The following is a 13458-nucleotide window of genomic DNA, read 5'->3' on the forward strand; positions in this document are numbered from 1 at the left end:
AGATTAGCTGTAGATTTATAGAACAATTGCAAGGCGAACAGAGTTCCTATACGCCCCACAACCGGTTTCTCCTCTTGTTAACATCCTACATTAGAATGGCAAATTTGTCACAATTAATGAAGTAATGCGGATCCATTGGTTTGTTTGTTTGTTTGTTTGTTTGTTTAATCTTTTTTTCTTTTTTTTAAAGAAGGGGTTTCACCATGTTGGTCAGGCTGGTCTTGAACTCCCGACCTCAGGTGATCCGCCGGCCTTGGCTTCCAAGGTGCTTGGATTACCCGGCCGATCCGTTGTTATAACTAAAGGCCGCCATTTATTCAGCATCCCTTAGTTTTTCCCCGATGTCGTTTTCTGGTCTGGGAGCCCGCTGAGGATGCCCCGTGGCAGCTGGTGCTTGTATTTGTTTCCTTAGGTTCCTCCCGGGCTGAGAGTTCCTCACACTTTCCTTGTTGCTGATGACTGTCAGTTTTGAGGAGGCCTGACCTGCTATACTCTCAGCTAGGATGTGTCTGATGTTTTTCTCATGATTAGATGGGGTTTAGTGTTTGGGGAGGGAGACCATAGAGGTAAGGTGTTTTTTCACACACCATGCAAAAGCACACACCACCAGCATGGTTCCACGCATGGGTGCTAACTTTGCTTACCTCGCGGAGAGAGGGCCTGATGTCTTTTTTATTTTAATATAAATAGCACATTCTTCAGCTGCTAATTGCGGTATCATTCTTGAGTATTTAGGTACTAGATGCTGTGATAAGCACCTTAGATCTTACTTCTTCCTCTCAACAACCTTGCAAACCTTGCAAATGGGTACCAATAGTATTCCCATTGTACAGATAAACAGAACTTTTACTCTCTCTCTCTCTCTCTCTCTCATACACACACACTCTCTCTCTCTCTCTCTCTCTCTCTCTTTCTTGTGGTAAAATATACATAAAACTTACTATCAGAACTATTTTTTTCCCCCGCACAGCTCAGTGGCTTCAGTAGCTTCCCATTGCTGTGCGACCACTGCCCTCCCTCTCCAGCGCCTGCTTATCTGCCCCATGTGTTCGACGTCTCACCCCTTCCCAGTGACACCAAGGCTTTTGGTCTTTGGGAGATTCAGCTGGCTTCAGAGCAGCAGGCCCACCCTGAATAGTCCTGGGGCCAAAAGGGAACAACTTTCTTCCTTTGGTTGGGGAACAGTTCATGGTGCTGCTCACATGTCCCATGAAAGCTGGCACGGAACTCGATTCCATATAGTCACAAAGGACTTGGGCCAGCTGACTGCCACCTTGTAACTCAACATCCAGAACACCGGCCTCATCAATTACCTGGGCAGGGAAAGCAATGGGGGAACTGTGCGTGGCTGTGCACACCTCCTGCATCCCTGTCAGAGCAAGCTGCTGGGAGCCTGAGAAATGCAGAGGAATAAACAGCACCACTGACCCTGTATCTGAGCAAGATTGGCTCCCAGACCCCTTTGGATACCAAAATCTGCAGATTCGCAAGCTCTGATATAAAATGGTGTGTGTAGCACTGCATATAACCTGTGCACAGCCTCCCACATACTTTCAGTCATCTCCAGATTGCTTATAATACCTACTGCAATGTCAATGCTAGGTAGATGGTCGCTATACTGTATTTCTTATTTTATTCTATTTATTTATTTATTTATTTATTTATGAGGCAGAGTCTCGCTCTGTCGCCCAGGCTGGGGTGCAGTGGCATGATCTCTGCTCAGCAACCTCTGCCTCCCCCAGGTTCAAGTGATTCTCCTGCCTCAGCCTCCTGAGTAGCTGGGATTACAGGTGCCCCCAACCAGGCTTGGCTAATTTTTGTATTTTTATTAGTGATGGGGTTTCACCATGTGGGCCAGGCTGGTCTTGAACTCCTGATGGCAAGTGATCTGCCCACCTTGGCCTCCCCAGGTACTGGGATTATAGGCATAAGCCACTGTGTCTGGCCTATACTGTGTTTTTTTATTTGTTTTATTTTTTATTGTAGTATTATTTGTTTTCTTTTGATCTGTGGTAGGTTGAACCCACAAATGCCAAATGTGGAGCCCACAAATACGGAGGGCCATCTGTATTTGGGGAGGAGTAAATGTCTCTGCCACTTGTTCCACACAAAGTTAGACTGCAGCTTTGTTAGCATTAAAATCAAGTCATCCTGGGGGCATTTGAATTAAGATTTTTTTTTTTTTTTTTGAGATGGAGTCTCACTCTTGTCACCCAGGCTGGAGTGAAATGGCAGAATCTTGGTTCACTGCAACCTCTGACTCCCAGGTTCAGGCGATTCTCCTGCCTCAGCCTCTTGAGTAGCTGGGATTACGGGTGTGCACCAGTATACCCAGCTAGTTTTTGTATCATTAGTAGAGACAGGGTTTCACCATGTTGGCCAGGCTGGTCTCGAACACTTGAACTCAGAAGATCTGCCCACCCCAGCCTCCCAAAAGTGCTGGGATTACAGGCCTGAGCCACTGTGCCCAGCCAGAAAACTAAACATTCTTAATTCAGGCTGAGCACAGTGGCTCATGCCTGTATCCCAGCACTTTGAGAGGCTGAGGCAGGCAGATCACGAGGTCAGGAGAGCGAGACCATCCTGGCCATGGTGAAACCCTGTCTTTACTAAAATAAACACATGCAAAAAATTAGCCAGGCATGGTGGTGTGTGCCTGTAGTCCCAGCTACTCAGTAGGCTTGAACCTGGGAGATGGAGGTTGCAGTGAGCCGAGACTGAGCCACTGCACACCAACCTGGTGACAGAGCAAGACTCTATCTTAAAAAATTTTTTTTTTTTCATTTTCTACTTAGAAGCCAGTATTTTCCAAGCAGAAATTAGTTTATATTATGTCTTTTTTTTTTTTTTTTTTTTTTGAGACGGAGTTTCGCTCTTGTTACCCAGGCTGGAGTGCAATGGCACGATCTCGGCTCACCGCAACCTCCGCCTCCTGGGTTCAGGCAATTCTCCTGCCTCAGCCTCCTCAGTAGCTGGGATATATTATGTCTTAATACCAATTTCTTTATTTGTATTTTTCTCACTCATTTAGCATGCAGTTTACAGAGCTCCAGACACAGCTCTTTCCCACCTTTTTTTTTTTTTTTTTTTTTGAGACGGAGTTTTGCTCTTCTTACCCAGTCTGGAGTGCAATGGCACGATCTCAGCTCACCGCAACCTCCGCCTCCTGGGTTCAGGCAATTCTCCTGCCTCAGCCTCCTGAGTAGCTGGGATTACAGGCACACGCCACCACGCCCAGCTAATTTTTTGTATTTTTAGTAGAGACGGGGTTTCACCATGTTGACCAGGATGGTCTCGATCTCTCGACCTCGTGATCCACCCGCCTCAGCCTCCCAAAGTGCTGGGATTACAGGCTTGAGCCACCGCGCCTGGCTAGCTCTTTCCCACCTTAATCTGTAAGGGCAGCAAGGTTGTTTCAGACATGCTAATACAAGTACTATTAAAACTGACTCTGCTTTTCCCCCTTGCAGTCTAATTTTCTGCCCTGACATGGGAGGTTATAGCATTTCTCTCCTCCACTTTCTCCTTTCCACACCTAATGGCAGTTACTCAACTTCCGCTTGGAATGCCACTGTATGTCAGCAAGAAAGGGTGTCTTTGGGGCCTCCCTTGTGCCACTGATGAATTTGTTTGGGGGATGTTAAGTGTCTCTATTGCCTTGATTAGGAGAAGCTGGGTGTGATGGTTGATTTGGAGTGTCAACTTGACTGGATCAAGGGGTACCCACAGAGCTGGCGAAGCACTCATTATTCTCAAGGCTTCAGGAGGCGCTGCGCCTGTCCTCTTTTGCCTAAAGGGAAACCCATATGGTCTGATATTTGGTTAGATTGGGCTGCCTCAGGTGTGCCCGTGAGGGTCTTTCTGGAGACCGGCGTGTGAGTCAGTGGTCAGAGTAGGGAAGACCCATCCTCAACATGGGCAGGCACCATCCAATCAACAAGAGGCCTGGATGGAGTGAAAGGCAGGGAAAAGCAGAGAAAGGTGCATTCTCACTCCCTTCTGGGGCTGGCACACTTTTCTGCCCCTGGACGACACTTGGTTCTCTGGCTTTTGGACTCTGGGACTCTCACCAGTGGACCTCCAGAGTTGTACTATTAATATTGGACTTGGACTGATGCACACAGCTGGCTTCCCTGTTCTCAGCTTGCCGGAGGTCAGTTATAGGCCTTCTTAGCCTCCATGATAGAAGTGGCCAATACCCCAGTGAAACACCAGGAAACTGTGCGCTGGACTACTTTGCTTTCGCCTCAGCCTCCTTACACTATCCACTGGGCCAATTAGAAGTATGGGAACAGCCGGGCCTGGTGGCTCAAGTCTGTAATCCCAGCACTTTGGGAGGCGGAGGCGGGTGGATCACGAGGTCAAGAGATCGAGACCATCCTGGTCAACAAGGTGAAACCCCGTCTCTACTAAAAATACAAAAAATTAGCTGGGCATGGTGGCGCGTGCCTGTAATCCCAGCTACTCAGGAGGCTGAGGCAGGAGAATTGCCTGAACCCAGGAGGTGGAGGTTGCGGTGAGCCGAGATCGCGCCATTGCACTCCAGCCTGGGTAACAAGAGCGAAACTCCGTCTCAAAAAAAAAAAAAAAAAAAAAAGCAGCAGCAGCATGGGAACAGTTGCTGTTTGGGGTTGCTTTTAAAGGGCCCAAGCACCCAAATGTCACATGCCACATGCTGTCTGGTCTCCGTTTGGCAAGTTAGCTCAGGGATCACTCCTTCAGTTTCCTGACACTCCTTCCAGTCCAGACATGGGGGTGGGTTTTCACACCAATCCAATTTTCACACCTGGAGCATTTCAGGTGGGCCAGGAACTGTTGAGAAGAGGTCCAGCCAAACACCCACAGTGTTAAGTTTCTGATTCTATTGGTTAAGATATTGGTTTTTCATCAAAAGTAAGGTGACTGCATAAGGTAGTGGCAGACATGTCTTATTTTGGAAATGCTTCTCGCGGCTTCCAGAGCTGCCTTGGGCATACATGCCTGTGTGTCCTGCAGACCACAGGGTAGAGTCGCATTCAATCTGGAAAGCTCGTCTTGCCTTGCCACCACCCTTTCCAAACTGGGGGCCATCCCAAAAGAATGTTCAGTGGCAACTACTCCTAGTATCTCTGCTTCTGATTTCATAAGCCAGCTTCTCCACACTTACGTAGTTATCATTTCTGCCACAGCACTCATGACTGGTTAAATTGTAAATTTGCTTACTTACAGGCTTATTGTTTTAACTCTCCCAAAAGACCACAGACCAGAGTTATGCTTTTCCCCATCACTGAACATCCACTGTCTTCTCTAGTGCCAAGCATGTGTGTTCAATAAATACTCATTGAACGAATGAGCAATATTCCACTAATTCCAAATAGTTTGGGATAGCTGCAGCTAAGGGTGCCTTATCAGGATAGGCAGGTAATAGCCAGAGGATGCACTGGTGCACACAGCATGCTGAGGCTTTGTGATTTAAAACAAAGACAAAATTGTCTAAGGTGCCATTAGCGAATTTTAAGGAGGGCAACAGTCAGATCTTTACATTAGTTGGGAGCTGTGTGGAGTGGATCGGCACAAACAGGTGTGCCACCCTAGGCAGGAACCTGCTGCTGTGACCCGCACACACAAGGAAGGTTTAAACCAGGAGTGGTTTAAACCAAGGAAGGTTTAAATCATTGGACTTCCCTGGGCCACAGATAAAATGCAGTTAACAATAGCTGGTGAGCTTAAAAAAAAAAAAAGAAAAAACCTGTTAAAAAACCCTCATGTTTTAAGAAAGTTTACAAATTCGTGCTGAATCGCATTAAAGCAATCCTGGGCAGCACGTGGCTCATGGGTCACAGGTTGGACAAGTGTGGAACTTTAAACCAAGGCACGGGCAGTGGGAGTGAGAGTCACTGTGCAGAATTAACAGGACTTTGTGAGCAAACTAGACGTGAAGTCTAAGGGGAGGAACTGAAGATGAATTTCAGGTTTCCAGGGGGTTCCACCAATTAAATGGAATACAGAAGGAAGAGGAGATGAAAGGAGGAAAATCATGTTCAATTTTCGAGGGTAAGGAATTTATGCAATGACCATTTAGGGAACTGGATATATGGTTTATAAGTCTTAAGTGAGATCTGGCCTAGAGTTTGCATGCAATCAGCTTATAGGTATTAAAGACTTCTGAGGCAGACCGCAGTGGCTCTCACCTGTAATCCCAGCCCTTTGGGAGACCAAGGCTGGTGTATCACCTGGGGTCAGGAGTTCGAGACCAGCCTGGCCAATGTGGTGAAACCCTGTCTCTAGTAAAAATACAAAAATCAGCCAGGTGAGGTGGCGGGCACCTGTAGTACCAGCTACTCGGGAGGATGAGGCAGGAGAACTGCTTCAATCTGGGAGGCAGAGGTTGCAGTGAGCCAAGATTGTGGCATTGCACTTCAGCCTGGGCAACAAAAGCGAAACTCTGTCTAAAAAAAAAAAAAGAAAAAAAAAAATCAGATCATCCAATGTTAAGTGTATTAAAATCAAAATAAAAGGCCCAAAGATGGGGTCCTTGGAAACCCCAATATTCCAGAATCAGGCAGAAGAACTGAGATGACGAAAACCCAGAGACAAGCTTATAGAGTCTAAGGAGAAAGTTTCAAAGACAGAGTTCTTACCTTGCTGCCAAGAAGTCATGTAAGGGAAGAACTGAACAGCAGTAGCTTTATTAAGCTACAGTACAAGCTAAAATGACGTTTCTGGGTCATTTTGGGAGTGGGGGTAGAGTATGCAGGAAGAAAGCAGATAGAGGCAGCCAAATGTAGATGATTCTTTCCAGCAGCTTTGTGGACACCATGGAAAGATTATCTTTTTGTACACTTTGTAGTGTCAAACTTTTCATACATTCTTCAGGAAATATATAGCAGAAATAGTTTATGTACTCCTAAAATAGACCCAGAAAACCTGGCATATAAGGCAAAAAGGAATCTAAGTCATTTAAATTTAAAGAGATGAAATAGATGTATTTGTGAATGACATATGAATTTTAAAGCTGGCAAAACAAAATAATAATGTTGTTATACTCTTAAGGTGCTCAAGCAGAGGGTCGAGTGTCCCAGACAACAAAAATATCACCAAGAATCTAATAACTGATCAGACACACAGCCCTGGGACATGAGACGGCAAACAAGCTGAGGATCTTGATCAGGAAGGAATCTTTCTTATAATGGGAATTGTTTGGGGAAAGCGCAACATCCAACACAGGAATGGCACTATGATTTTAAAAACTGCATTGAACTGCTGTACTTGCTTGAAATTAGTATCGACCTTAAGGCAATACCATTATCCAGATTAATATTTTCCCAAGTAACAAAGGAATATAACTCTATTATTGCTTTCATGTAACCTGTACTATTAAGGATAGAAAGACTACTGCAGGGCAACTAAAAATATGTATTTATTAATATATAATTTTTTTGAGACAGAATTTCACTTGTCACTCAGGCTGCAATGCAGTGGTGGCGATCTTGGATCACTGCAACCCTCTGCCTCCCAGGTTCAAGTGATTCTCCTGCCTCAGCCTCCCAAGTAGCTGGGATTACAGGCACCTGCCACTAGGCCTGGCTAATTTCTTTTGTATTTTTAGTAGAGATGGAGTTTCGCCATGTTGGCCAGGCTGGTTTTAAACTCCTGACCTCAGGTAATCCGTCTGCCTCAGCCTCCCAAAGTGCTGGGATTACAGGTGTGAACCGCCATGCCCAGCTAAAAAAAAATCTTTAAAAGTGAGTGGCCAATGTTTTGAATCCATTTCAATTTAAATATGTCATTTGCTTGTTACAAAAATTTGAGAGTAAACCCACAGCAAAACATTCATTATTCAAAGCAGAGCTGTCCTAGGATAATGCACACAAACCAACATAAGACTATTTAACAAAAATATTTAATGCTGCCAAAAAGTATAAAAATACAGTAGGAATGGCAGTACAATACAAAGTAATCTCTCCTAATTTATTTCTTGTACATCTTTCTACATTTCATACACGCATTAAAAACAACACATCCAATTAAAGGTTCTGCAAAGTCTTCTGCTGGTGGGTGCTCTTCATCCCCTGGATGTAAAGTTTACTTTGTAAACAAACAACTGTGAGGCAATCTACAGGGTTAGCAAGCCTCACTTTAGTTTCCGGAGTGGGCTTCAGGTCTTGCTTTGCACATCAATGGTTGAAAATTTATAGCTGCAGAATATTCTCAAGTCATGAATATTAGGTGTCTGTCAATCTTGGCCTAAAACATAAAATAAGAAGTCATCTATTCAATTCATATTTACCAAACACACAGACGAACATAGATACACAACATAAAGGGACTAACAATGAACTGAAAAGGTAACCAAAAATCATTCCCACATGACACATTCAACCACACTAAGGGCTTCACTGTCATCTTGGTAAAATGGCTGAAGTGCTGGATTTCCAAATGGTGGTGGTGTGAGGTGGCCTCATGTGGAAGCACTGTGATTCATATTCTTCTTTAGGAATTACTGTGAATTTTTAAGGCCATCTTGTTTTACTCAAGAAGTGACCTCTATGTGATACTGACAGACAGACAGGTTTAAAAAAAAAAAAGTACCCACAAGAATTTAGCAAGACTTTATAGTATGTGCTAGACTTACCAATACTTTGGAATTCAATGTAAAAGTCTAATCCAATTTGAACCTCCACTGTATAATACAGCTAAAAATATTATCAACATGATGTTTGAACATAAAGTTGGCCTATATTTTTAAATCACAGTTGTCAGCAGATCCTTTTTGCCCTGAAGGATAATATTAACAATCATACCTACTGAAATGAACTAACCCAACATTTAAGCTACTATGAATACAAAGACATAAAATAATTGACAGATTACTGTATTTTAATGCCAAAAAGTAAAACTAAATGAGAGTTTAAATAAACAACAGATGGAATGACTATTGTAAGGGCAGCTGAATTTTTTATGTCACTTCACAAACATTGCAAGTAACTGAACTTTTTGGAAGGTCAATGGCATTTCCAGTCTTCCCCCAGCTCCCCTCAGTACCACAAAACCTCCAAATCTAAACATTTGTCATATTGTATCTTTAAATATATATAAATAACTAGGAAATATAAACCGTATCTAGTCAAAAACTCCCAAATACTGAGAATTAGGCTACTTGTGCTAAAGACAGGGTACTTGGCATAACTGTACCAAGCACCCTGGTGTTCTGAACAGTCCTTTTGTCTCTGACTATCCAGCACTGACGGAAAATTGTCAAGTCATCAAGAAAACATTCTCATTCGTTATCTGTGAGTCAAAAAATACTATGGCTGCTTATTACACAAATCTTCAGAACCCTGAACAAAAGTGGCTGAAGAAAAGGTACTTTTTTGTGTGTGTATATATATATTCTGTGTGTGTATATATACACACAATATATATATAGATTCTGAGTGTTTATATACATATCGATTCTGTGTATATATAGATATATATATATATACGTGTGTGTGTATATATATATTTGTTTTCTATGCATTCAGAAGTTTTTTAAAAACAAAATAACTTAATCAAAGGGAATGAAATAATGATCTGGTTTAGAGAATACTCTGATATTTAGTATTTCTCTGTTGCAGTGGTAGTGTAAACTGGTGCAAGTTTTTAAAATGTGCTCCATTAAAAAAAATAGAGAATTATCCTGAATTTTAACAGGTAACAGTGGTTGTCTATTACTTTCCCACTTAAATATCTCATTTAAATATTCCATTAAAAACAGAGTCGGTGTAATGTAATAGAAAAAGTCTGAGGTTTAAAATTACTGGAAGCCTACACATTGGAGAGTGAATCTCAGCTCTCTGATGTACTCGCTGGGCAAACTTGGGCAAGTTACTTATTCTTTGACTCAGTTTTCTTATCTGAAAATAGGGAGAATGCTGTCTACCTAGAAGAGGTGTTATATGAGTTAAATCTAGATTATGTATTTGGCAGAATGTAGGTGTTCACTTTCCCAGGATTCTGTTACAGATATACTTACCCAGAATGAACTATCATTTATAACAACTGACAGTGTTTTTAAAAATTCACGTATTATTTCTTTGTAAATATCATTCAGGGAGTGGGTAAGAAACTAAGGTTAAATCATTGGGAGGGTTAATTGTTTTAAAGACTTTATTTGCAAGACTGAAAAGACAAATAGGCTTCATTTTAGAAAATTCTAAATTTGATTCAATTTTTGCTATTTTTATTTAAAAGTGCAAAGGCAAAAGAAATAGGTTCAAACAGGTCAAATGAAACAAACGTGGTGCTTTCTGTGGAGATGGCGGCCCTCACACACCACTTTACATTGGAAAGGCATAAGGACCATGTGGGTGTGGACAGAGGGTCCACCACAAGTCAGCTCTATGCCTGAAGCCATGGAAAGCCAAACTGCACCAAGAATTAGGTCTTGCCACCAAATATCCACACTAATACCCTACTGAACTCAATTGAGGCTAATCAGAAACTTCTCTAAGGTGAGCAAAGATGCCCTACAGATGACTTATGTAGGTTCCCTCTCCTGAATTTGCCAAACTCAAAATAACTAAAGTTTTTAATAGTAGAAATTTGATGTATCAACAGCAACCTCTGTCTGGAAAATATGCGAAATTAGAGCCCAAGAAAGAATAATTTGATGTGTCTTTAAAAAATGGTCTATACAAATAAAAAAATTCCTGTGCAATTCTTATAGCTCCTCAGAACATACTGTATAACATAAAACCAGGAAGTCCTGAAGTAGTCTCTGTAACATCCTCACCAAATTGCACAATTCCCACCTTCCATTATAAATTAAAAAAATAAAATATAGAGTCCAAAAGTTTGGGCTGGGAGTGGTGGCTCACGCCTGTAATCCCAGCACTTTGGGAGGCCAAGGAGGGCGGATCACAAGGTCAAGTGATCAACACCATCCTGGCCAATATGGTGAAACCCTGACTCTACTAAAAATATAAAAATGAGCTGGGCGTGGTGGTATGCGCCTGTAATCCCAGCTACTTGGGAGGCTGAAGTGGGAGAATCACTTGAGCCCAGGAGGTGGAGGTTGCAGTGAGGGGAGATCGTGCCATTGCACTCCAGCCTGGGTAATAAGAGCAAAATTCTATCTCAAAACCAAAAACAAATGTTTGAACTTTTAATTATCCTGATGGATTGCCCAGAGACGGTCAGGACATTTTTTTTCTTTTCTTTTTCTTGTTACATAGAGACAGGATTTCACCGTGTTGCCCAGGCTGGTCTAGAACTCCTGGGCTCAAATGATTCTCCAGCTTCAGGCTCCCAAAGTACTGGGATTACAGGAGTGAGTTACCAAGCCAGGCCTGGTCAGTCTGAAGTGTTTTCCTTGTCAGATTGTTACCCATTAAAGACAAGGCCTCACCAACCAAGTAAACACTTCTATCCATCACTTCTTACAGTTGGCGATGGCTCTGGGCTGGGCTAAACAACACACAGCAGGAGAAAAGGCTCAGCAAGGGCAGTGAGGAAAAAGGCTCCCCTCCCTGAAGGATAATGAGTCTTTCCAGAACCCAGGTGCCAGGGGAGACAGCCATTTCTCAGAATAGTGCTGGGAGAAAGCATGTGTGCAGCACTGCTCAATGCTGTTCTTGGAGCGATCTGAATGTGCTAAATATTCAGAAAATTCCTCCTGCAGAGGAAGAAAAGATAACCAAACTCATACTATTTTCCTAGAAGTTCTTACTTGAATACCACTACCCAAAGAGGAGTGAAAAAAGCTTAAATTCTCAAATCTGGATGAACAACATATGGCCATATTAGGACCAGGCACACAGAACACAGCAGCTGAGTGTACAGTGTTGGAACTGGTGAGCTCTTGGTAGAGGAGGGATTGAGGAGTCCACACAACCTGAGCTGCTTTCCACCAAGGCATGTTACCCTTATACATATTCACTAGAACAAAGACAGCTGTAATTTCTAGTGTGTCTGCGTTTCTAGGTGCTCTTGATGTTGTCCCATAGGCACTGCTTTGAAGATAGATGGGAAAATGGAATTGAAACCAAACAAACTGGGGAGAAAGATGAATGAACCAGGTCAACTCCAAAGTAAACCACACAGGTGACAACCATGCCTGGTATTTTAAATCATGGACAAATACTATGTTTCTGTTTTTCAAAATTTCTTTATAAGATTCTAGGTCCCTACCATCTAAATATGCCAAAGCCAAATAAGGGCTTCTTAAAAGTAAACGAGACTTTATTAGTTGTTGATGTATAAAAGTGAATGCAGAACAGGCATTTCTGCTATGCATTTGTTCTGCTATGCACTGTGCGTCAAGCACAGCCAGGCTCCAGACACCTCCCCCACTGCAGGGCTACAGGGCGCAATAGTCTGAGAGGAATCTACGCCCTGGCTACACATCACTGAGAACCCATGTGTGCACCCACTAGAAAAAACACATAAATGAATGTTTATACAACTGGAACTCTTGCCTGAACATGGAAAGAAATTGGTCACATGCCTAATGACATTTGGCTCATAATGGACTATATTAAAAAAAAATTCTTGGCCAGGCGCGGTGGCTCAAGCCTGTAATCCCAGCACTTTGGGAGGCCGAGGCGGGTGGATCACAAGGTCAAGAGATCGAGACCATCCTGGTCAACATGTGAAACCCCGTCTCTACTAAAAATACAAAAAATTAGCTGGGCATGGTGGCACGTGCCTGTAATCCCAGCTCCTCAGGAGGCTGAGGCAGGAGAATTGCCTGAACCCAGGAGGCGGAGGTTGCGGTGAGCCGAGATCGCGCCATTGCACTCCAGCCTGGGTAACAAGAGCGAAACTCCGTCTCAAAAAAAAAAAAAAAAAAAAAAATTCTTCAGATATATATCTTTAATATATCTTTTATATCTATTTTATATATCTTTGTGTGTGTGTGTATACGCTCTACACACACACAGAGAGAGAGAGAGAAAAACAAATATATATAGAGAGACAAGTCTCCTCTATTGCCCAGGCTAGAGTGCAATGGCTCCATCATAGGTCACTGCAGCCTCAAACTTCTGTGTTTATGTGATCCTCCTGCCTCAGCCTCCCAAGTAGCTGGGACTACAGGCATATGCCAACACACCCAGCTAATTTTTTTTAAGTAGAGACCCAGATGATCTCAATCTTCTGAGCTCAAGCAATCCTAAACTGCCTTTTAAACCAATATACATTTTGATTCATACCACCAATCTTGAGTTTGAGACAAAGACGACAGGCGCAAGTGTATATTAAGAATCAGAACCCCTTCTGCTGAAACATACTATTAAAAGAAAATAATTAAAACATTTTTTAAAAATTCCTTTCTCTTTTCTTGTTCATTCCTTGGTAGAAATATTAAAACAACGATGAAATGGACTAAGAAGATAAAGGACCAAAAGGCAGAAAACCTGACAAATGTATAAAGTCTCCTCTAACATAAAAAATGGTTTTTATATTGCTCTAAAGTCCTCCATGTACTTATTACAT

General features: G+C 42.6%; 1 protein-coding gene across 2 annotated transcripts in view; it reads right to left on the reverse strand.

Moving 5' to 3' along the window:
• Nucleotides 1-7863: 7863 nt before the first annotated feature.
• Nucleotides 7864-13458, reverse strand: part of PTPN2 (protein tyrosine phosphatase non-receptor type 2) — a 113899-nt gene continuing 108304 nt past the window's right edge. For both annotated transcript variants that reach the window (XM_010335594.3, XM_003924869.3), the window contains one exon: nucleotides 7864-8226. Coding sequence is in view for 1 of the 2 variants with exons in the window: in XM_003924869.3 (XP_003924918.1) it covers nucleotides 8205-8226 (22 nt within the window). In the remaining variant the exon portion in view is untranslated. The remainder of the gene's footprint in view (nucleotides 8227-13458) is intronic.

This window comes from Saimiri boliviensis, chromosome 13 (genome assembly GCF_048565385.1).
Source record: "Saimiri boliviensis isolate mSaiBol1 chromosome 13, mSaiBol1.pri, whole genome shotgun sequence".
Taxonomy (NCBI): Eukaryota; Metazoa; Chordata; class Mammalia; order Primates; family Cebidae; genus Saimiri; species Saimiri boliviensis.